Source organism: Sebastes fasciatus, chromosome 8 (assembly GCF_043250625.1).
Source record: "Sebastes fasciatus isolate fSebFas1 chromosome 8, fSebFas1.pri, whole genome shotgun sequence".
In the NCBI taxonomy this organism is placed as follows: domain Eukaryota; kingdom Metazoa; phylum Chordata; class Actinopteri; order Perciformes; family Sebastidae; genus Sebastes; species Sebastes fasciatus.
Genome location: NC_133802.1, coordinates 8,354,115 through 8,380,114, shown reverse-complemented (window position 1 = coordinate 8,380,114; position 26,000 = coordinate 8,354,115). Strand labels below are relative to the sequence as shown.

Here is a 26,000-nt window from a genome sequence, read left to right as displayed (position 1 = left end):
GTATATTCCAGCACCTGTTTGCGTACGGATTAAAAAAATGTAACCCGTGGAGTTCAGTGTGACTCACCAAAACACATTGTGTAAAACCTGAAAAACATGTTGAATGCATTTCCTTCCTCACAAAACCATAGACTGTATATAAGAAGTGGATGTAGTCACCGTGACGTCACCCATTGGTTTGTGGGCTGCCGTTTTAAAGCCCTCGATTTCATCTTTTTGGGCATCGCCAACTTGGTCTTTGGCAGTCGCCATCTTGGTTTGAGGTGACATGAGACAACATGCACAACTGAATGCTGAATAGGACATTTTTTAGGTGACCAAAAAGGTCACAATTAACTTTCATGAACTGAAAAACACACTGTGAAAGGGTTTACACACAAAGTTCTAAGACGATAACACGGACAACTCCCAGACCGGACAACGCCATGGTAGCGACCTGTCAATCACAAGGTAAGTCATAGTATGGTATGTCGAAAAATGTCATTAAAAAAAAGTCATAGTATAGTATGTTGTAAAATGTCATTAAAAAAAAGTAATTGTAGGGGGAGAGGGGCGTTTCAGCTCATTACATAAATATGTCTGCATACTCAGTTACTACTTTGTTTTATTTCATTATCATCCATGCCATGTATCAAAGGTTTGAATGGGCATTTGATTTCTGATTATCGGACTTGTTTGTAAGTATGTCCCCAATTCTAAATGATAAAATCACACTAACCTCGTGGAATGTTTGGGGCCTTGGAACTGACATAAAATGCGTGAATGTTTTTTCTCACTTGAATTCACTTGAAGCTGATATTTTATTTCTATAAGAGACTCACACTACTAAAGTTACTGAATACAAATTAAAACCTAATTGGATCTCACAGGTGTACCAAGCACCCTTTACGTCTCGAGCATGGGGCGTAGCTATCCTGTTTCGTAATAATATTCCTTTTTTACTTAAATCCAAGATTACAGATCCAAATGGGAGATTTATTTTGATTTCTGGTTATATTAACTCATTCCCAATTACCTTGTTAAATATATACGGCCTAAATTCCGACGACCCTACGTTTTTTTCTTAAAGTTTTTGAATTACTTCGAGCGTATGGATCCTCCAATATCTTCATCGGTGGCGACTTTAACTGTTATTTGGATTCTTCCTTGGACAGATCATCCTCTAAATCTCCTCCAACAATTAACTCGTAATAAAATCAAAGAAATATGGTGGATATTTGGAGAATACAACACCCTGACAAAAAAATTGATTCATTTTACTCACAGGTGCACCAGTCATATACTAGAATTGACTATTTAATAGTGGAGGCCGGTTCAATCCCCAATATTAGCAACACATTTTATCACAATACATTGATTTCTGATCACAGTCCTGTTACGCTGCAGCTTCAGTCCTCCCTTTCCAAACCAAAATATAATTGGAGATTTAACCCTCTACTACTGTCATCACCAGGATTTAAAGAATACATGGCCAATAAACTCAGAGACTTTTGAGAGATCAATGATAACGGAGAAGTTTCAGATTCTACTCTCTGGGAAGCACTTAAAGTTACAATGAGAGGATTTATTATTTCTTTTGAGACCTCAAGGAAAAAGGAAAAACGTAAGAGACCGAAAGAAATCGAACAAGAAATTACTCATATAGAAAAAATATATAAAACATCTCTTTTACAGTCTGACTATAACAAGATCCTGAAATTAAAAGCAGAATATAACTCTGTCCTTGGAGGGGAAATAAGTAATCTACTACTGAAGATGAGATAAAAACGTTTTGAATTAAGTGATAAACCTCAAAAATTACTTTCAAGACAACTTAAAGGAGAGCAGGCAAAGACTGCTATTCATAAAATACAGTCCAAACCCGGTGAAGTACTTACTGACCAACAAGATATTAACAATTGTTTTAAAGAATTCTGCTCCGATCTCTATACCTCTACTTCCTCTACTTTCATCTTTCAGAGTAGGTCCCGCCCACAAGATTCAGCTCAACACCAAGCAAAACATAATACATTTTTAATCACCGATTTATTTTACTCGCAATAAAACAATTTTTGATTGCATGTTGACAGTTTTGCTCCCAAACCTATTCTGTTTGCTTGTATAATAAAGATGTAAAAGTAACTCCGTGCATTGCAGCCACTTGTAGATTAGTGGAATGGTATGAAACCATCAGCAGGAATGTGTATCATGTTGTGCATTGATAGAACAAAAAGGGGGCCCACTCGTAAAGACTATTTTTACTCCATCCTCAGGGAGACTGTGAGTGTGTGAGTGTGTGTGAGTGTGTGTGTGTGTGTGTGTCAGTGAGTTTGTTTGTCATTTGTTATCCATGGGTCACTCTCTGATTGGGTACAAGAAGAAGACCTTTAGTGCTTAGTGCCTAAAGGTTAGAGAAGTGAGCTTGAGACCAGAAGGTCGCTGGTTCAATCCCCCGGACCGGAATGATAAATCTGGGTGGGGAAAGTGAAAACGCAGCGCTTGCCCCTCCCTCATTACCACCACTGAGGTGCCCTTGAGCAAGACCCATAACCCCAACCACTCTAGTGGAGCTGCTCAGTGAACAGCAGGTCAGACTGTGGTTGTACGGGGCAGCTTCCAGGTGTGAATGTGTGAATGTGATCAGGGCGTTCCTGGCAGAATAAGAGCAATGCTCTCAATAAATAAAGGTAAAAAAGGCTGGAGCGTGGGTGGTTGCGTTCCAGTTTTGTAACTTTTGCAGTGAGAAATTAGACGAGATTTAAATTTTCTCTCAAGCTTTCTTCTTTCATTCTTCACACTACTTCTGACACTTCTTGTGTGTACAAAAACAAGTGCAACACCAGTGAAGGCATTCCCATCTCATTTGTGTGAGTCATTGCATCTCATGCCTCTCTCTATGAGGGCAGTGCTCTTTTCTCTCCACATTTGAGTGTGGCTGTTCGGAAAACACCTAGAAACACTTGTGCCGTCAGACGTGATCGGACTTCAAGTTGTATGAACTACTTTCTTTTAAAGCATGTACCTTCAGTCTTCAGTCTTTGGTCCTGAACCCAGTGTTGAAAAGAAAAAGCTGTGTGCTGAAATGTCCTTGAGTGAATCCCTGAATCCCTACAAGCTTCAGAAGTGCTGCCCTCTGACCTCCCTGTGGAGGATTCTGTCAGGAGACATAAAGCCCTGTTATCATTATCACTACACGTACACAGCACACATACTTTATCTTTCAATATCAAAATATGCAATTCTAAAGTCACTTACTTGATTGAATGATTGATTTGATAATTAAGAAACACATATAACACTGCACTACAGTCATTACATATGGTAAATGATCCCAATAAAGCCCAAAGGCTTATTCCAATTGTGGTCTTCTAGTGTAACATGAAAAACAGGAAGCACCTTCCCTGAATGACGAAAGGAGCACTTCAGTAAAAAACAATTAAGGATGCACGTCACCTGTACTGCATGTGAGCAGCGCGCGTGTGTGTGTTCACATCTTTGACTGCTCCTGTGTTAAAACGAGTAGAAATGAGTGCAGCGGAAAGAAGAGAAGAAGAAAGAGAATGAGCCAGCCAGCAAGAAAATGAATGGAGCGAAGGGAGAAAAAGGGAGGGGGAAGAGTAAAAAGAAAGAGACTGTCAAAGTCAAACAAATTCAGAGGGATCAATGCGCAGACTTCGCCTGGCATATCCAAGGGAGCGCCAGACTCAAAGCTCTTCAAGCCCACAGTTCAAAGTGGTGACACGTCCATTAGAATTTCTAATTCTGATGGCATCGACAGGCCTACGGCTACAGCGCAGGCAGAGGACGGGCTGAGAGGAAACTAGGCCAATGCTGAGAGAGAGAAAGAGAGGGAGATGTATACTGTATACTGTTCTTTTTTTATCCCTTTCTTATTAAAAAGTCTACATACAGTGTCATTTTCAGATGAGTCCAAAAATCTTCAAGCATACTCTGGATACTTCATCTCCATAATTGTACATCATTTATGAATTCATTCACATCTTTACTCCAACAACACACAGAAGGAGGTTTTCAAGCTTAATATGAATGATTTGCTGAATTTCAAACTCTTTATATTCATCTGTTTTTATTCCAGTTCCTTATAACAACTGAACATTGAATGTTTCAAACACAATGTTATTACTTATCATATAGTGGAAAGCAGGGATGCTGGAAATGAGTCAGAGTTGGGGGCTGCTGAGGAAAGGTCAGTCTATATAATAAAGTCATACTAAATAGTAAATACTGCGCAACATTCATGTTTTTCACTTTCATTTTTTGTGCCCTTTGTTGTCAATGTAGACACGGCAAGGCACGCTCAAAAGAGTTCCCAAGCGCCCATTTTCCAGGGTGCAACGGCTGCGCCCTGAGATAAAAAAAGTTCAACTTTTGGAACGCATGTCATGTGAGGAGGAACAACCAATCACAGCCGGCAGATATCTTTTCTTACTTTCGGAAATATCAGTCTACGGTAAATATAAGGAGGAGAAGTTAATCCTTTTTACTGCAGGGCTACCCACAGATTTTACATCTGTCCCACGGACTATTTTACTCCTTCACCCTTTCTGTCCAAGAACGTCACAACATCCGGTTGAAGTTCAGCCAAATTGCCACAGACAAATCCAGCAGGAATGTTACTGTGAGGGATTTATGGTGCTGGAAGACCATTTATCTTTGTTTTGACTTTGTTTAGTTTAGTCAGTGAGGCTTCTTGCTTACCTACCGCAACTTCATCATCGTCATCGCAGCGTGCAGGTTTTGGCGACAGGAGCGCAACCTCCTAACCACCTTGGATAGAAGGACTTGCATTTATGTAGAACTTTTTCTAGTCTTCTGACCACTCAAAGCATTTTACACTACGTACCAACAAAGGCGATAAAAAGGATGAAAGCGTGCACGGCTGGCGTTTTCCCAAACTTTTGGAGTAATCTTGGTAACAGACAAACAAACCAACCAACGCCGGTGAAACCATAACCTCCTGCAAAGGCCCTTCGCACAGAAATGCAGCTATTTTGAAAAAACAGAGAACTAGGCAATCTTACACATTGCACTTTTAAGCTTCCATATTTTGAAATAAAAGGTTAAAGTGCTGAACAACTTGACTTCTCATATTCCTCATCTAGCTTTATGTAACTCTCTCCGCTAGAGCAAACTAACAAGATCCATAGTAGCACATTGGCTTTCTTTCATGTCTTGCCTCCAATGAGCTCCCGAGTAATGAAATGAAATAAAGTAAAGAGTCTGGTCCTCAGCAAGGGAAAACAGCAAGAGATCAATTGAAATTTTGTAACAACCAATTACAACCTGCCTTTGACCTTATTCATCCTGGAACCAAATTTCACTGATTTGAACAGTTTCATCCGGGGATTTTGGGGGATTCCTGTCCTGATTTAGAGGAGACAAGATCCAGAAGCAAACATTTTATTTGCAACTGGACTTTGTAACTTACAGACGTGTATGATACATGAAAACAATCTGTAGATGAAGAACCACATTCACCACATTATTTAAAAAAAAATGTTCTTTCCTTTACGACATCAGACTTAAATATCAACTTAATGAATTTCATCCAAACAATAACATCCATCCATCCATCCACACACCAATAAGCTTTTAATTGTGGAAGAGAGCGAATGTGTTTGCTGGTGGGGAGAAGTGATGGTGGGAGTGTTGGGGGGGGCAGGAAATCTGTGGGATTTACAGCTTAATCTTCTTAGGCACTTCCCTGTCGGCCGAGCTTCAGACTGTGGCTGAGAGGAGTACGTGCTAGCTTAGCGCAGCTGTCAGGAGCCGCCTGCCACCAAATCAATACTGGTCTTTTTCCTCCTTTACCTCTCTGTGTGTGTCTCTCATGTCTCCTCAGCCACGGCCGTCAGCTTCTCCTGCCGACACTAAATCAATGAGTCCTGAAGCTGATTAGCAGGTTCAAGTGCAGGTTATTTCACACAGCCAGAGGACATTTAAACCAATGAAAACACTGTCACGACACACAGCGAGTGCAAGAATGTTGTTGATGTCAGTTAGCTGCTTTGTCTGGTTGTAAATTCAGTCGTGTGTACTGGAGGTCAGAGTTCACCTTTCATTTTAATCACTGCAACATCATTGATGCCAGCTACTGAAAAACATCAGCTACAGCTACGACTAATATGGTTTTCACTCATGTAATTTTTAAAGGGACTCTATGTAAGAATCAGAAATGCTTGTTAACAGCGACACCTGTGGCTGTTAAGTAAACGAAAGTCAGCGTCCTGTTGGTCGCGCTTGTGCTCGCTCTACATAGACATGAACGAGCATCGGTCAAAACAGTGAGGCGACACACGTCAGCTAAAACCAAAATATCACTCTATATTTCAGCTGCTTGGCAGTAATGTTAGCTGACCAGACGAAGGTCTCTCCATGGATCACTGCTGATCCTGGTGTTAGTGTTTTCCTGCTTCAGCCTCCCGACCGCGGTCAGAAGAAACAGGGGGGACACCGGAGTTTTGGTCGGAGATGATAACGTTTCTTGCTGCGGAGACCCGTCACTTCACCAGACACGGGAAACCTCTGTTGGTCTGGAGGAGCTGCAGCAGTTATTTCTGCACAAACGTCCACTGTACATTCACTAGATATTCTCAGTGCTAAACTAACTCTTCTGCAGTGTGTAGTGTGCGCGCATGCATTTGGAGCGAAATAGCGAGAACGAGCACGTTAGTGAGTGAAGGCAAGCAGGCAGGCAGAGGAGCAGAGGAGCAGAGTACAGCAGAGACTCCGGCCCTGGAGACCAAAGCTACGGTCTCCCCCGCGTCCTCCGACCACAGCCAACAGTGTTTTGCAAGACAGGCTTCACTAGTGGTTTTGGTGCTTCCGTGTAGTTTGTGTTACAGTCTGAGTCTGAACAGCGTAGCCACACGTGAGTGCGCATGGGACACCGACCCCCAATAATTTGTATGTGTATGAAGTAACAAACAATATCCTTAAGCAAACCCCCCAGAAAAGAAATCTAATTTTGAAACTTAAACGGCTTCCTAAAATATTTAGATATCCACCAACACAAGGGAAGGAGTATATATTCTCTTTTTTTTTTATTACGTTTAATAATGTATTGTATTACATCGCTCTGTTTTTGTTTTTTTTATCTATTTTATATTTTCTTGTTTCATTGAATGTAATGGCAGAGATTAGGGATTAATAAAGTACAATAATCATATGAACATAAATATATGCATTGTTATATGAAGGCAAGTCCAGAGATTGTTGTCAATTGGTTTAGCAAACTGTGTTTTTTATTTACACATTTACAAACAAAGTTGGGTGGACAGCGGGGGTGTTTGCTCTCCTCTCCTTTCATTTTCTCCTCTCGTCCTATCTTCTTCTCTCCAGCCCTCTCTCCTCCTCTCCTCTGCTCATATATTCTCCTGTCCTCACCAGTCATCTCTTTTCATAACACTTTACAAAAACCATCACCATCAACAGTGATGTTGCCTAAGCAGCGTTTTGCTCAAGTTTGTGGAAGATTTTGATGCACGTATTTGGTATTACGTTTTTTCAATTAGAAATATGCAATTTCACATCATTTCAAACCATTATTATCACCAAATCTGTGATAAAAATGTGAAAAAGCTACAGCAGATAATAAATAAACAAGCCCCAAAAAGCTTAAAGACAAAACTTGCTAAAAAAGTCCACTGGGGACCAACTACAGCCATTACTGAAGATCTGGGAAAAGTCACTTAGTTAGTTTTGATGCCCTCTATATTGATTTTACAATCATTCGGCTTGGTTGCTGCACCTATAAGCCGTATAATGGAAGGGAAAACCCTGCTACGTAGCACTCATATTCCATTTGAAAGTAATGAAATAGAGAGACAGTAGCTTACAGTGTTTGACATTGCTTACCTACACACAGCAGGCTAACATCGGCTTCTGCTGGGGTCATTTTTTTATTTATTTATATTTGTATCAATATATTGGAGGGGCGGCATTTAGACGTGTCCCCTCCTAATATAGATTATAATTACTGCTTTGTTATCAAGTGTAATATTGAAGGCAGTATGGCTCCTGTGAGTCCACTTGATGCACACTGAGGGGGCTGTGTGTTATGGCGCTACAGTAAATGATCATTGAATTTATCATGAGGGAAACCGCTGAGTTTCATACCAATGGAAATCCAATAGCACCTCCAAGTGGACAAACAGGTGTATAACAAGCTGTTCATTGAACGCTGAGGAGTGAGTCAGTGTCTATATTGACTGTAGGGAGGCTATGTCCATCAGGAACTCTTTATGATGATTATTTACTGTGTTCCAGTAGTAAGCCTTTAATAAATGGGATTTACTCCAAGGCCCTGCTTTTGCTTTCAATCTTCTTCACACATACATCTTCTCACTGGACGATGCAGAGGAAGAAAACATCCTACAGTGTTCAAGTCACACTTAGGATAAGAACCAACAACTATGTTGTACCTGTAATGCATTTGTCCCGAAGCTACTGCTTTGATAAAAGCATCTCCATGTGTCTGTCCATACTTACAAGAGAACCAGTGTGTCTTAAAGAGAAATTAAAGAAAGCTTTCATCAACATTAAAGCTGAAGTAGGCGAGTTTGGAGCAAATATGATTAAAAAAAGTTATTTTTATAAAACGCTATATCAGGTAACCTGAAAGAAATCCTGTTCTTCTGTGTCCTCCGGTGCTCCTAACGGCATCTGCAAGATTTCACAGACCGGAGGAAAACAACCAGTCAGAGCTGATCTGAGGTCCGCTGTCCAGCTGCCGTCTATGAGAGCCGGCTGTCAATCACTCACGAACTCTGACCAAACGGCCAAACTAGGCCGCACTGATCAAATATGAATCAATATTATGTTACGTTAATGCCTATTTCTCTCCTCAAATGTTTTCCGGAATCATCTTGTAGTGCATGGTTTAGCTGTAAAATGAGAACGTTTGTGACGCCGCCGCCATTGTGAAATATAGTGAAGGAACACCAAGTTCCGGTCACATGACCGGAGCACAGCCAATAGGAACGCTCTCTCAATGAAATTACCTGTGATTGGTCAAAGTCTCCCGTCACGGGCCTGAAAACAGAGCCATGATGAGGTGCAGAAGTCTCTCAGAACACTTGAATTACAATATGCTGAAAGGTTATTATGGAATTTCTGCCCAATGATGCCATAAAATAAACTGCTTACTGCCACTTTAATGTTGTCTGTCATTAATGCTGGTCTGTACAGTAAGTGACATGATCAATACAGTCACATGTATGCACTGGAGTCAATTAAACTGGCAGACATCCAATAATCCATCCATTATCTGTAACCACTTGGCCTATCCGGTGGGGAGGGGGGAGGGGGGGGGGCTGGAGCTGATCCCAGCTGACATTTGGCGAAGGCAGGGTACATTCTGGACAGGTCGCCAGACTATCACAGGGCTGACACACAAGGACAGACAACCATTCACACTCACATTCACACCTACGGGCAATTTAGCGTCAACAATGAACCTGCATGTCTTTGGACTGTGGGAGGAAGGCGGAAAACCTGGAGAAAACCCACGCTAACACGGGGAGAACATGCAAACTCCACACAAGCCGGGATTGAACCTGTGACCCTTTTGCAGTGCTAACCACTTCACTACCGTTTCACCCTGACATCCAGTAATGAACTTGGTAAATTAACTTGCATTTATTTATATATAGCGCTTTCTCTAGTCTTCCGACCACTCAAAGCGCTTCACACTACATGTCGACATTCACACACACATTCATACACTGATGGCAGAGGCTGCCATGTAAGGTGGCAACCTGCCCATCAGGATCTAATCTAAATGATCACTCGCACACCGATGGCACAGCATTCGGGAGCAATTTGGGTTTCAGTATCTTGCCCGAGGACACTTCGACATGTGGATTGAAGGAGCCGAGGATCGAACCGCCGACCTTCTGATTAGCGGACAACCTGCTCTACCTGCTGTTTTCCAAACCCAGTACTGATGGAGCCTCACCACTTATGTTTAATGTGAAACTGTCTTTTGAGTATCTAACACACAATGGAGGCTGTAATCTGCTCATATTCACGTCGGTTATAAAGGACTCCAATAGTGACAAGACATCAAAATGGACATGCAAGCTTGTATAACTCCTGTAGCACATCACTTCAGTCAATCTGTATACTCAGTATGCTGCAAACACTTCAAATATGGCTATTTCCTTGGCTTTAAATTTAAAGCAGCATTCATTGATTTTTTCTTTTTTTTTTACACTTGGGGCCAACAGTCTTGTGTACCTGATGAATGTAATGTACTTTAAATCCAATATTCACTCTCTTTTAGCTCTGATTTAGTCTCTACCATCTCCTGGGAGAACTTGAAGGGCACTCGGAGAGTGCAGACCTCCGCCAAGGCCGTTCCCATAAGTGAAAAATTATTTCTGTATCTGCCCTGTGATTCGAATCTACTCCAAAATGTAACGGTTTCTTCCTTGGCCCATGCTACACTCTTAGACCAAGTTTGATGAAAATCGGGCCAGTGTTTTTTTTTGCGGAATCCTGCTGACAAACAGACCGAAAACATAACCTGGATAAATATTTGACTCTTTAGCTTTGGTATTTTTCAGCCTGGTCCCTATTTTCCCATGTTTTTGAATGACAACAAATTCTGAAATTGGTCCAGTATTGAGGGAGATCGCTGTAGACGGCAGCTACTCTGCAATATGGTGCTATTGGGGAAAACTGGTGCTTGTTTTTGCCATGACAGCCTCTGTTTGTTATTAGAAGTGGTTGGAATTATAGAAAGAGGAGCTCAAGGAGCTCAAGGAGAAGTCTTGTGCGACTGTGGCTCAGAGGGTAGAGGAGGTCGTCCATCAATCAGAAGGTCGGTGGAAGGTCGATCCCCGGCTGCTCCGGTCACATGCTGAAATGTCCTTGAGCAAGACACTTAACCCCAAATTGCTCCTGAAGGCACCTTGCATGGCAGCCTCTGCCATCAGTGTATGAATGTGTGTGTGAATGGGTGAATGCTGACATGTAGTGTAAAGAGCTTTGAGGGGCCGGAAGTACTGGAAAAGCGCTATATAAATGCAAGTCCATCTACCATTCTGAAATCTCGCAAGGTGACGTTTGGCCGGAAGACAATGGTGGAATACATTGATGGTGGAAACACCAGCTGGGCAAAGTTTGTTGTGTTGGAGTACAGAAAGCGTAGCTTAGTGTTATCTAAAAGATTTACAATGTTATGGCTGAATATTTATAAGATTTTGACAATGTGGTCTTTGAACTCGATATATGCCCGTATTTATTTGAGCCAGAGTATACGGATAATCAGATTTCACAACGAGACTTCTCCTTGAGCGGGACTTGGACACAATAACAAACAGATGGGATCAAGTGAAAGGGAAGAAAAACGTTTTCTATGCAGGGTCCTTTCCACAATGTTGTCAGACACTTATAATAATAATCTGAGCCCGTCAGTGGCAAAAACAAGCATTTCAGTGGACGTAACATTACTGTATATTGACGCTGAACAATTGCCCTTGCAGCTTGTTACGTGGCTGCTGGTTACAGCTCTCTCCCTCAATACTGGATTCATTTAAAAAATTGTAACCCCTTCAAAAAAAATACAATAGGGCCACATTATTTTTGTCAATATTCTTTTTTAATCATAGACACTTCAGACCAACTTTTACATTCATCTGGGCCTCCTCCTATCCAGTTTTTAAAGATAATCATACTATAGGCCTATGGCCCAATACAATTCTCACTCATATTTCTCAACTAATCTTGTATGTGTGTGTGTTATTATTTGTGAATTCAGGTACATGGTTAAAAAAAATCTATTACATGAATTGTCATTACACTATTTTGTTGACACTAGACGCCCACTTCAGCTATCATACGAATACAGATATTGTTGCAACATTAACAGACACAGACAGCTTTGCGTTATACCCCTACCAGCTAGTCTCTACCTGCCCAGCACCAAACACCCAACACAGTTAGTGTACAGTGTGTTTATCAGAGCTGGTCGATGAAGTGTATTTTGTGGCAGCAAAAGCAAAACAATGAGCTAAAAATGCTAAAAAGCTTTGTAGAGGTGTGGTAAACAGCAGTATCGGTGATCATTCTGTGACACCTTTTACGTTACACAGTTATTTAATCCATTATTAATATAAACATATTGATAAGGGCAGTAATCTGAGGGCTTTTACTACTTTTCTGGAATACATTTCATGGTTTGCTTATCAGTAGAGCTTGTTTGTTGTCTTTTATATTGTTGTCTCTAATGTTACATGTTTTGATAAAGTTTTGGTCTGCTATGTATTCAAAAACAAACTTCCACCATGAACAATAAAGTTGCATTGTTGATTTTGAAATTTGGGATATTGGGGATTTATTTGGAATATCTAAGCAAAACTGTTATAAAACTATTCTAGTTCAACAAGGAATATACACATGTTAGTAGGGGAGTGGGATATGGATATCTGATAACATGCAACAACATTGTACAGTCAACAAATCAGAGTGATTAGTATTTTCAGTTTCAAGCTCTAAGATCCTTGGTTTGTGTTAATATGCTGTACAGTATCTGCTAGTTGAGCTTTTCTGGAAGAGTACGAAACACGCTGACTGACCACACAACACATAGCCGTTACTACGGAAACACAGGAAGCTATAGTGGGTTTGATGGAACAGGACTGAGGCGCTCAGCTTTTTGTAATCTGACTGACACGATAACTTTTCTTTTAGGCTTTGCTTTTGTCTGAGTCGTCTTGCTCTGCACTCTCCGCTTTGCTGCCGAATCGCCGGCTTAGCTCTGATGTCAACACCGAGCAGCATGATTTCTGTGAAAGAAAAGAAGAAGAAGTGATAAAGAAAACCCGACTGAAAGTCTATACAGCCGTGCTAGCTGCTCTAAGTGGTTGTGCCACTTGGACACAGCAGTGCTTTGAGCAAAATACTAACGACAGCATCATAGACTGTATAAAATATGGACGTAGTCTCTATGACTTTACCCATAGGTTTCTTAAGAGGCGTTGTGAAGTTCAAAGTGGGTGGACTTTTTTTTTGTACCAGACTGCGAACATGTTTATGTCTGCTGTACACTTCGGCATTGCAACATGGGGGTCTATGGGGATTGACTCGCTTTTGGAGCCAGCCTCAAGTGGCTACGTGAAGAACTGCAGTTTTTGGCACCTCCCCGTTGGCTTCATTTTTCATCCCTGGAGGTTGCCGCTTGGTTTGCATGCTGACATTAAGTGCAGCGGATGATGATGGAATGTCATGAGTTTTAGCAGGTATTTGGTCATAATCCACAGAATGGACAAATTAAAATTTTGACCTCATGGTGGCGCTAGAAGGTCAGGGGATCACCAAAGTCAGGAGCATTCATCCTCTGGGGACTTTGGATATTTGTACCAAATTTGAACAGAATCCATCCAATAGTTGTTGAGACATTTCAGTAAAAGCCATAAATATCAGCCTGTTGGTGGCGCTAAAAAGGCTCACCAAAAGTCCCACTGTGTGATACTCTTCCTTACCTTGCTATCCTTAGCTTGGCTGCGGGCCCTGGATACGAGCTCCAGCAGGGCCAGTAGGAGCCCGACACCCAGTCCCAGGCCCAGGAGGAGGAAGAGGCCCCGCAGGTCGTGGGGCTGCAGGCCGTCGGAGGCATGGTCCCTGTCAGCGTCCACGCAGCTGCTGGCCCACCACTTGTTCCGCAGATAAGTCAGCTCACCGGACTCACTGAGCTGGAGGATGGCCATGGTTAGGTTTTTGACCAGTGGGGAACCTGGTGGAGCAAAGAGGGGTAGTGTGATAGAAGAAAGATGATGAATGTCACACTCCAAAACCATGAGCATTAACCTCCCGCTGTAACATCCTCCACCGTTTTGGTTTCAGGCTTTCAAGCAGATGTTGCAACCTGGCTGCAGAGATTTGCTCCCATTCAGCTAAGAGAGCATTTGTGAGGTCCAACACTGATGTTGTGTGATAAGGTCTTTGCTCACGGTCGGCGTTCTAATTCATCCCAAAGGTGTTGGATTAATCTTTGGTGCCCAAACCATGACAAACAGCCCCAGAATAAACATATTTAATCTCAAGAAGCAGACTTTAAAGGAGGAGGCCACTGCATTGGTAACATGTTTTAAAAGAAAACTTTTAAAACAAAGGCTTAAAGGGACAGTGTGTAGGATTTGGCAGCATCTAGCGGTGTGGTTGCAGATTGCAACCAACTGAGTACCCCTCCGTTCACTCCTCCCTTTCCAAGGCCTTGGTAACGTGAGCCGCCGAGTGCCAAACCGTGGTAACACTGTGCACTACTTTAGGAGCAATGGAAGTCAGACAGCGGCTTATAAACTAATGAAAACATAGTTATTATAATCCATTTCTGCTAATAGATCCCCCAAAATGCTCCACCTTAAAGTATGCTTAGTTTATGAAACGTGTTGTCTCTTCACGTCTAAAGGCAAAAGTGTTTCTAGCTGTTCTGACTGTCCACACTCCAGTAATGGAGGACTACACTAACACAGAATCACTAAACCCTATCACATATGTTCTGAAAGTCCTGGCATGAATATCATAGGAATATTAGAAGCTTGACATGGGGTGGCGTAATTTACACTGGGGATGGGGAGTCCATCTCAATTTTCAAAATCCAAGTTTGTCCCCCTCACTTTTACAGTTTCAGTTAGATTCATAAATTAAAAAATTCATTGATAAATACAGGCATAATCAATAAGACATTTTGTCTTGTGTTTTTACTAGAGGCCTGTGTCTTTTGCGTGTCTTTGTTGTCTCGATGTGATGAAATGTGCAAATGAAATGAACTTTCAGACAGTTGCTCCTTGAAGGCATTTATGGCATTGCACTCTGCTCACACTCAAAAGGTGACCCAAGTTGTTGAATGAAAAGAGAGAGCTCGAAAGAAAGAGAGAGAGAGAAGTTTTAAAGCCTTTTTTGACAAGCTACAAAACCAGAAGCAAAAAACATCCTGACAGGTCCAGACGACTCACCCAGAGGGGCTGCGATGCTGTAGGCTCTCATAGAGATGGATTCATCTGAACGGCACAATTTACAGTCGCGAGCCACTGCCAAGTCCAAGGACACGGCTTCACCGATGAAGGCAAAGTTTCCCTCCTTGGCACGGCGAACACCCTCCTCTTGGCTGGACACGTAGCTCTTCTTACGCTCCATGTGCTCGTAGATACGCCGGTAAATGGGGTTGTTGGAATTCTGGGAAAGAAATCAATGCAAAAATAAGACATTTTAATCACTGTGCACAAATCAGCCGTAAGGACTATAAACTCAATTTAGGAGCTGCAGAATGTGCCTTAAAGAAAAACATGGTGGATCCAGCGTCGACTGTTCCATAATCGATCACATCCTGGTTAGCGAGGTCTTCGAAACTCTTGACGGATGCGTGTTTGCTGTTGGAGTGTGACATGATGAAGTTGAAGTTGCCAAAGTAGCTGGCCAGAAGCAGTACAGCGAACAGCCACCAGATGGCGCTGACTACACGTCCAGACAGGGCTTTGGGATGAGGACCAGCACCTGAGAGGACAGAGACAGCAGTCAAGTGCCTGCACAGGCCTGCAGTTTGGCAGTAAACCCGTTCCTTTAAAGGGGACATGTCATGCTCATTTTCAGGTTCGTACTTGTAATTTGGGTTTCCCCTAGTACATGTTTACATGCTTTAAAGCAGCAGTAAGCAGAATCTTTTGGCATCATCGGGCAAAAATTCCATAATAACCTTTCAGCATATTGTAATTCAAATGTTCTGAGAGAAAACTAGACTTCTGCACCTCCTCATGGCTCTGTTTTCAGGCTTTAAAAAAATCTAGCCTGTGACGGAAGACTGGTCATTCACAGGTCATTTCAGAGCGAGAGAGAGAGAGAGAGAGCGTTCCTATTGGCTGTTCATTCAACGGAGGCAGCTGTCAATCACACGCGAACTCCGATCAAACAGTCAAACTAGGCAGACGTCACGTCTAGTCAAACGTATGTGCATAGTGCACACAAGCACTGAGTTTTTCATATGTCGCCTTAAAAACTCATGATATTAATTCACTCTCAGTTTAAAAGTTTAAAACAATGCAGACAGGGTTTATTGATGATGATCACCACCTAATGTTATATCACATTATTGTCTGTTTGCTCTGATTCAGTTTTCACAGTTTACTTTGCAAAAACCCCTCACCCAAAATACTGTGTGACTGTAAATATAGATAATGTATTCTAGAGGATAACCTTACACTACAGTACTGTAAATATAGAGGACGGAGTGTTGACTGTGACTTTATACTTCGTATCATTGATTTACTTTTTCTGTTCTGTATCTACCACAAACTTTGAGTGTTTATTCAAAACACCTTTTGGCTTTTCAGAGTTCTGCACATTGAAGTTGTGTTGTGAAATATTTTGTCTAAAGCCATTCTAAAATACTGCACACAATAAGAAGGTTGCAGCGCAGCGTATTTATTCTGAGAGAGTATAAAGAAAGAGACAGCTGGCAGAAGTGTGTGTGTGTTTCTGTGCCTGTGGTTCAGTTTAGCAGACTGCTGCGTTACCTTGCAGGGTCAGAGCTCCTGTGATGTACCAGAAGCTGTGCACCAACGTGAAGCTGTGCTCCTCTGTGTCTGGCTCAGCCCATTCAGTGGGACTGATCCTGCAGAAAAAAAGAAAGGCCTCAGAAACAGCAAGGTTAAAGCTTCACTTCCAGAAGCACGATTCATATGTATACGTCTGTTTGCTGAAATGTCAGTGGAGTTACTGGCAGGAAGTTTCAAGGCTGAAGGTCAGTGGTTTGATTCCTAGCCCCCTGCAGTCTACATGTCGAAGAGTCCTTGGGCAAGATACTGAACCCGAAATTGCTTGTGAGTGTGCGTGTGAATGTATACTCTTGAGGAACAGGTGGCTTCTTGTATGGTGCCACCAGTGTATGAATGTGTGTGTGAATGGGTGAATGCTGGCCTGTGTGGTAAAGGGCTTTGAGTGGTCGCTAAGACTAGAAAAGCGCTATATAAATGCAATCCATTTACCATTTAATAAATTAGGAGTCTCTGCCGAGGCCACACAATCTACATTTGTTACCATAAGGTATAATAATAATACAATCATTTAGAATCACATAGAAGGTAGCCCACAATTTGGGAAACTCTCGCAAGATGGTTAAGGTTAGGCATTGACCTTGAATAGTTAAGGTTAGGATAGGTCGTCGGGCAGCGAGTCTCGAGAGAGTTTTTTTTTGCAAGTTCACGCAATTTGTGGCTTTGATTGATTGAATATAAATATTTCATAAATATTATGAAATTGTTGGTATATATTTTTTCATGAGCTGAAAAATAAAGTGCTTTCAAATTGGCCACATGGTGGTGCTGTCTCTGGTAAAAACAAACCTGTTCATTGGTCAACTTTTAGAAACTGTGGTGACTTTCAACTCAGTGAAGTCAACTTTAAAGGGATAGTTCACCCCCAAATCAAAAATACACATTTTCCCTCTTACCTGTAGTACTATTTATCAATCTAGATTGTTTTGGTGTGAGTTGCCGAGTATTGGAGATAACACCCGTAGAGACGTGTGCCTTCTCTCCAATATAACGGCACCCCTTGGCTTGTGGTGCTCAAAACGCCAGGAGGCTTTCGTCTACTCGTGGACGAGAGGCTCATGCTTGTGACAGCACAAGATGTAAACAAAAACTTAAGCCAGCTTAGTGCTCAGTGAGCTAGCAGTATCGGGTGTAGATGCATGTTTTCTTCTGCGCGGTGATATGGTTGGCGAGGGTAGTTCAGTAGACAGAAAATAGTTCCTACATGAAACTGCTCACAACAAGGAGAGTGGATTATCTTGAGTAACCATGTCATGATTTCTGTAAAGAGACATTGCTGTTGAGTATATTCGAGAGAAGGAAGACATCTTGACGGCTGATATCTCCATCACGAGGCAACTCCCACCGAAACAATCTAGATTGATAAATAGCACTACAGGTAATAGGAAAAATATGTCTTTTTAAATTCTGGGGTGAACTGTCCCTTTAACCTGACTTACATTCTTGGGGCTGTTGTATTCGACTAGACACCCCAAACCGTTTTTTTTTTTCACATTAAATAAAAAAAAATTCTGATTTTACTTTGTTGATATTTGTCATAATTAAAAATAATGACAAATATCAAAATTACCCCTAAACTTCTCATGATACTGAAGACATGTCCTGGTATACAGCTCTGTTTCTACCATACACAAATTTAAACAATGCATGTAATATCAGCCAGCAGTTTAGTGGGGACATTTCGAAGCTTGCACTTACCTGCCTATCAGGAATATGCAGAGACCTGTTAGCAGGAACGCAATGAGGATGCCAACCCACATCTCGGTGGAGAAAGGTGACAGCAGGCTGAAGCTGCTCTCTTCAGAGGCCATGTCTTTGCGCATGAGGAAGCTGATTCCTGTTTGCATGAAGGGGGTGGACATATCCACAAACTGCTCTCTGACAGCGGTGAGGGTCAGCGGAGCCACTGCCAGATCAGCCTCCTGATGCAGGGTATAGATAGAGAGTCATATCATGCATAAGACATAGACACATTCACATGTGCAATAGGTAACGTGGTGACACAGTATTGAACATCCATATCACTTATGTTAGACCGAATTTGTTTGAAACTGATGTGATGCCATTTCACTCTCTTTACCAAATGCCAAATACTGTATACAGTATGTTTTTTTTCAGGAATAATGTTTCTAAAAAAGCATTTACACCATCATGAGATTAAAATTCTAATAAGAAAGCATGTGATGATATTGTATCCAGAGGTAAGGGGGGATACATTATTGCCACAAACATACAAAAACAACACCTTTAAACAATTCAATAATAAAATAATGAATAAAGTGTAATTTATAATAAAAACAATAAATTAGAAAAATAATGTAAGAAATTATTAAACCTCAACTCATTATTACGAAATCTTATATTATTCCAAAAGTTTTATTTAAAAAAAAAAATATGCTTTGAATAATGGCTCACAATAATTACCTTAATTTTAATAATTCATCAAAAACAATTTTAAATGAATTGGTATGTTTATAAATTGCACTCCATTTATTCAACGGTGAATCTGCTGTAATGCTTATAGAAATATACTGTATTTATATTCGGTTCGGTCATAAAAAATTTGGGGCTTGCGTTTAAGTAAAGGCTAAAAAACAAATGACATAGCCAACAGTATATCACAATACATACATGTACATACTCTAACGCATTTGTACTGCTTAGTGACTCTATCATAATTCAAGGAGAGCCAGGACAGTTGCAAGGTCTGTGATTTACCCCTCGGATTATTTCACCAATCATGCCGCTCCATTTGCCGCTGGAGTCCATGGCTCCGTAGCGGCTGTCCTTCACCAGGTGCACTTTGTACTTGAAGTCCAGCTTCTTGGAGAGCTCAGAGAGCAGATCAATGCAGTAGCCCTCGAACCCAGAGCCTCTGCTCATGGTGTACGGTTCTTGCTGAGGAGAACAGAACAAACACCCGTAATATAAATTTCTGACAAGCACAACCAACATTCTGAAAGATTGCATTATTCACATGGGACAGCCATCATGCACAAGCGCAGGTAGTTAAAAACAGGAATATTCAGAGGCTTAAACTGTCATGATTGTTTACAAAGGAGAATTTAGGTTTAGGTTGATCTTCCAATTCTCTTCAAATCATGAAGGGTGGCTGACCAGGGGGGGGGGGGCTGTTTACATCCTGTCTGATTGTCTGACTGCTCGTGTTTCTGGACCTTTTGGATCTTCAGGGATGTCACTTTTCTGTCAATCTCAGTACCCGACGGCTGTCGGTCTGATGACGTCTTAGCCTCTGGGGGCAAGAGGCTACATTTCTGGGGTTCCGGTGTAGCCATCGGATATCCGGGCCAAGACTTTCTCTTCCGTGCACCGGATATTGTTTACAGACCGAACTTGAGACGCGAGGATGGAGTTGGAGTTGAGAGGCGACGTGTAAGACCAGATTGTTTCACAAGTAACCAGTTGACAAAACCGTCGTCAAATGATAGCCGATGGGTTTCGACCAATGCGTTCAGCCTCTTTTGCTCTCCACACGGACTGTTTACCTGCATGCACCCAAAGCCTGCTCAAACATGGCCAGTACAATTTTATTATCACTGATAGAAATGATGGCCAAACTTCAAAATACGACTCTTCTTGTAATGACCCAGAACTGCTTTTTCACAGTGTAGTTGAGCTAAATTAATGTGTGTTCACAGCTGCATAACTGCCAACTTGGCATTCTAGTGTTGAGCAAGGAACAAAGAAAGAATACCTTTATAGTGGTGATGGATAACTCCTTGGCATCTAGAATGGAAAAAAAGCACCACAATAAATTTTGGATTCCTGTAATGAAACAAGTCATTGTAATCAAGCATAAGTAGTAGCACAAAGATGAGAGGATTTATTCTAAGCCAGTTCTTTGGCTGATTAAGGGGTTGGTTTCATGTCTACAAGCGTATGTGCAGAACAGCCTCTGAAATCCTAATGAAGCATATTGTTGCTTTGAGACTCCTTCATGTGTTTTTCTCTAAGCCACAGTAGTAAATAAGCCAAACAGCCACTTGAGGACAATGACAGTCTTGTTGTCGGTTGATTTTCAGGAGAACCTGGAGAAAAGAGCTGCATACTGAGGGGACCGTTGCAGGGGACAACAAGGGGGGGTGACTGGGCCTCTAAGGGAGGTTCAAAGTGGGGACCCGTCCGTAAGGTTGTGTATCGCCATTGTTCTTCAAACCCCCCCATGTAATCCGAGCAGGGGATGAACCCCCGCCCCATCCGCTGACATTACCCATGACACTCAGAGTTGTTTTCTTTTTGCTGTAACTGTGACCAATTTTATTCACAGCATGTCCAGCAGGCCCTAACATGCCCTGCCAGGGTCGGTCCGAGAAGGGAGGAGGGATAAGCGGAGGTGCCAGGGGTGCAAGTTCCTCATAATTGCATGTGAGAACAAAAGCGGGCCTGGTTGGGTCACATAAAGCCGATGACACCCCATCAGCCTCCTCTTGAGAAGATGGCAGGACGTACGATCTGCGGAGATGCCTGTCAGTTCACCGCCTGCCTGCAGAGTCTTCCCCTCCCCACATGGTTAATTGATTTATCACAGTGCTTTCTGGACCACAGCAAGGCGGTAGCCCCTCCACTGGTGAGAAATGGGATGCCACAGTGGATGATGCTGCCCCCTCTGTGCTTTGATAGGACTCCAGCAGTCCAGCAGGGCCGGCGGGCAGAGAGTTCAATGTGAGGAATTATTTAGGAGCATGACCCAGTCTCATAGGTCAGCCAGGGTTTTAACTCTGCAGACGGATCACAGAGGCAGGGCTGCTCTGGAGGAGCAGATTATTTCATTGGCTGAATAAAACCCATTTTGCAGCACAAAGTAGCTTTCCAGAATATAAGCTGACTAACTGTCAAAACAATGTGGTCTAGTATAAATTAAAATTAAACTATAAAGTGCTTTACTTGCAAACAAAATACTAGTGAGAAAAGAAAGCCTGAATATAAACTATAAAACATTAACAGTGCATCAAGGAAAATAAGCCAAAATCATATACTCGACAAACCTGAGTTTTTACAATTCCTTATGATGAATTAATTATTTTCCATCACTGAAGTAATTCAGTTCGTAAGCATACGGTACAAACTCCTCTCCTGAGCGTCTAGCTCTGATTATAGCTTAACTATCAAGATTTTAAGTAACTGGAGACAAAACTTTTTTTTTTCCTACTCTACGCAGATCATAAACTCTTGAATATAATAACATCTCATTGAAATTGGTCGAGAAATGTAGACGTTATAGTGCTTTTATCCAGAAAAAGGGCAGCTCCCCCATTCACTGGTATTTGTTCACAGGCCAGTCTTGCCTGGTCCAATATGGCGCCCACGTTGACGTATCACAAGTGTGCATTCAGGGGGCAAAACCGCTTTGGCAGCCGTTGTTATCAATGTAGATTTCACATTGTTTGCACATTCTTGTTAATTATACTAGAGCCCTGCAGAGTCCAACCACCAGATACCATTATCATACTATGTATTAGTATGAGATTTGTTTTTTATTATCACCCGTTATGAAATGGGTAATGCGTTAGATCAGACATGTGATTTGACTTGGGGGACCAGGGTCTGTTTGGATGACACTGGGGTTGGCGTTCAAGTTACGTGAGTCCCTGGTACAGGACGCCGCCAGACACTTTTCCTTTTAAGGAATCCAACGATTCCTTAACAGAGCGTTAATATAAAACTGGAGACTTGGATTTTGGTCTTGTTATTAGTACAGAACAACCAGTCACACAGCAGCTCTTTGCACAGCATGTCGGGCAGGTGAACATTAACATTAGACCTCTGACGGCTCTCTATTAAAAAGTGCGTTACTGGTTGCTAGCTAACGTTAGTGGTTAGCCCTCTGTCAGAAACGTAATGGCAAAAGTCAATACAATATTGCTGATATGTCTTATTCAAATCTAAACGAACGTTAGCTAACGTTAGTATTCACGGCTGCTTGTTGTTGTGACTTTTCCCCGTCATAGTCGCGTAACATTACAGAAAGTTAGAACCATGACAAAGTCTTGCATCACTTTGAAGTTTTAAGGCATAGTTGCTAAATCTAAGTATTTCCTTAGAGTGTGGGTCGATCAGCCCGTTGTTGATCAGTTCATTTTTATCGATCTGTGGAGCATGGCAGCTCGCCATGACCACCCACTGCTTTGCTAGCGCTCTGTGACTAGAATGCTTTTGCCCATCAGGCCCTGGATCCATAATCTCCTGTTTTTAGCAAAGGCATGTGATCCCCTCAAATATTAAACATGTTTAATCCATCTTTTCTGTTGTTGGTTCAGTTTACTGCACAACAACTCCTCGTCATCTCAGGGCTGCACGTGCATCTCTGTGGTGACAGTGCACAGAAACTCATCTATGTACATACTGTATGTCTGATTTCTCCAATATGAATGGAATTCCAAGAGATACTGGGCTGAATTAATAAACCCCACCTCCTGATCTAATAACCACAAGTACAAGGCTGGCACCAGTCTAAAGTCTAAAGTTTTTGAGTGTGAGGGGAAAAAAAGTTAAATTTTGGACAGTTTAAAAAAAAGTAAACCAATAAATATATGTTCTTTGGCTCCAATCACTGAGGTTGAACCCACTGAGATTATTTCAGCCAAGTTCTACTTCCAAGTAAAAAGAAAAATCCCCCCCCAAGTTCAGTGACTAATGATTGCACAACTGCAAGTGGCCGAATACATTTCTGAAAACAAAGTCCTTTTGCCTGCTGCTGCAGAAGGTGTGCAGTTTGTATAGCCTAGAGGGAACAAAGGCACCACATAGCAACCCAGTTCATTTCTTATATGCCTTTATGAACTCCAAGGCAGACAGTTAAAATTATTCTTTCACATTTTTTTTATAGCTCTTTAGCAAAGACAACACTGAATATTGTAGTTAAAGAGCCCCGAAAGAGGAGAGATCCTGTTGGGACATGAAGAGCATCATGTGCAACTGGTTGGGTTTCTATCCATCACACCCAGTTCAACAGGAAGTGGCTAGTAAATAAGGACTATCATGTTCTGCAACAAAAACATGACTCACAAGAGTCAGGTTATTTGTATTACCTGCAGTGCCTCTCCATGCAGTCAGGGCTGCCACACAGAAGACCAAAGCCAAGCAGCCTGTCATGTTGCCACGACCCTGAAAATGACACAGAGTCTTTAAAAACGTCTCAATTTGCGATGTCGTCTAACCAAGAACATCTAACACTCACACAATAATTTCAGGGATGATGTTTGATTATGTTACTTTTTACACAATGATGAAAAATACTTCAATAAAATGTTGGTGAAATATTGTGACACTGTGCTAGAAAAAAAAAATTCCCTTACCTCAGTTACGTCAGGTGCGGTGTGAATTAAAACCTTGACCTTTGTGTGAAGGACGACTCCAGGAAAATGTGTAAGAAAATCACAAGTCTTGCAAGTGGTCAGTGGGGAGGGTTGTGTTGCACAGGACTTTAGTGGGGCTTTATATGGGGGAGCACAGGGAGGGGAGGAGATAGAACCGCAAAGGGGAGAATAAACTCAGAGGTTTTGGCAGAATAATGTCTGAAGAGAGGTGATATCAAATTATTGGAACAGGATGTATTCTACATCTACGTGTTCAGGCTTATATGAATGATGTAGATTTTGAGGCAAACTGTGTTTTTCTTCCTCTCACCATTCCAACTGATACAAAGAAATTAAATGATCTGAATGATTTACAATTTGCTACTGTTTTAGATATTATCCTTGACGTTTTGGGGTTCTGTTTTTAGCCCACTACTACAACTACTACGGTTAACAAGGAGCTTACAGGTGGATGGGTCGGAGGTCCCAGGGAGTCAGAGGAAGTTGTTTTGGAGCACATTTTCTTTCCCTTCTGACTAACCCTGAGGGATTATCATAATTTCCTGTAATACAGTAACTGTGAGAACATCTGATAATGTAACTAAGAAAAAACATCAGCTTGTTTTATAGTTTGAGCTCAGGGTGGTAAATAATAAAAAAAAAAACCTTAGCAATTCACACCACATCTGTTAAAGCGGCAGTAGGCAGTATATTTTTGGCTGGAGGAAAATGTTTTTTTTCAGATTACCTGTCTCATGCACTACTGTCAGGATAAGGTGACTGTTTTATAAAATTATTATTTTAATCATATTTACTCCAACCTGCCAACTCCAGCTTTAAGACTCCTCTAACCCTCCAAACTCATAAATTACATAATCTACAGTAATTCATATTAAAGTATTATCCACAGAAAAAACATGCATTGTGACTTTCTCTTAGAAAAAAATCCTATTGTTTTTAGTAGAAGCTCACGAACTAAATTGATTTATTTACAAAAAAAACTCCTTCGAAAACAGGCAGTGACTTCATCTTGAAGGGAGGGGCCTCATTCACTCTTTGAGAGAAAAACATTCTCTCAGGCCTGAAGTGTTGAAAAGGGCTTGGAGGTTTCAGTTGAGAGGCCAAGCCGTGCCAAATTGTCTAGATAAATATGGCTTTAAGAGGGACTCTGTGGTTTTCTTGGAATCCTAATGAAGCTGTCCTTTGTGTTTGTGTGCTGGCTGGAGCAGAGTCTGTGGCGCTAAAATGAGCATGTCGTGCTTCACAAAGTCTCACAGAGCTGAGGAAGAGGCTTGGCAGTGTCTGACAGCTCACCAGAGGTGGCCATCAGCTTCTTTTTTTTTATTTATTAAAAAACCACAGACTTGAAAATGGACAAACCTTTGACTGACAAATCAGTGTCCTGAGAAACACTGTCCTGAGAGGGTTTCAAGGACTGCGTGGGCAACCCCGTCTCCTACAACATTACGTTCCCATACAACTAAACTGCATTCTCAATTACGTTTCGAGGGAAACATATTTTCTCACGGATTATGGTTGTAGTTTTAAACACGTGGTTAACATTGTAAATTGAAACAAGACAAAACAAAAAATGCAACAAAACTTGGTTAGGTTTGGTTAAAAAAAAAAAATGGTTTGGCTTAAAATGAATAAAGTTGTTACGTTATTAAGCTACAGATGTGAAATAAAGCAAGTGAACGTTGACTTTTAGTTTCACACGGACACAGACAGCTTTCTCCTGGATGAAAGTCGTGTGTTTCTTTGACCCAACACCACCCTGACTTCCTCCCTATACGTGGACTTCTGCAGACTATCATTAGAAACGTATTTGTCATCATCAAACGTAATCCACGGCAAAATATGTTTACCTTGAAATGTAATTCACAACGCAGTTTTGTTGTATGGAAATGCAATTTTTAGGAGACCAGGCTGTCATGGGTTACATGGGTTGTCAAAGGAAGCTGATACCAACACTTTGTCATTATAGCTTCCTCCAAAGCTATGCATGAATCCATTACTATTGTTATCATTATATTAGGTTTCAGTGAATAGTTTGTGTCCCAGAGCGTACATGCCATTTCAAATGGGTTTCAATTTTACCAAGAATTCAATTCCAAAGGAAACAGAACAC

At 41.5% G+C, this 26,000-nt stretch overlaps 1 protein-coding gene across 1 annotated transcript; it reads right to left on the bottom strand.

Moving 5' to 3' along the window:
• Window positions 1-12,530: 12,530 nt before the first annotated feature.
• LOC141772298 (glutamate receptor U1) lies at window positions 12,531-24,028 on the bottom strand. Its single transcript, XM_074643130.1, has 10 exons — window positions 23,870-24,028; window positions 23,603-23,678; window positions 20,269-20,300; window positions 19,272-19,451; window positions 18,252-18,475; window positions 16,515-16,612; window positions 15,278-15,498; window positions 14,961-15,180; window positions 13,488-13,738; window positions 12,531-12,791 (listed from the first exon to the last, which is right to left on the bottom strand). Exons 2-10 carry the CDS (start codon window positions 23,664-23,666, stop codon window positions 12,693-12,695), a joined length of 1,389 nt encoding a protein of 462 aa, XP_074499231.1. The 5' UTR covers window positions 23,667-23,678; window positions 23,870-24,028; the 3' UTR covers window positions 12,531-12,692.
• Between the last annotated feature and the right edge of the window lie 1,972 nt (window positions 24,029-26,000).

Coding starts and splice junctions, on each gene's coding strand:
- LOC141772298 (XM_074643130.1), bottom strand. CDS start 23,666: ATGACAGGCTGCTTGGCTTTGGTCTTCTGTGTGGCAGCCCTGACTGCA. Junction 18,476..19,271: donor TTGGTGAAATAATCCGAGGG/GTAAATCACAGA, acceptor ACCCTGCATCAG/GAGGCTGATCTGGCAGTGGC. Junction 15,499..16,514: donor AGGAGCTCTGACCCTGCAAG/GTAACGCAGCAG, acceptor CTGTCCTCTCAG/GTGCTGGTCCTCATCCCAAA.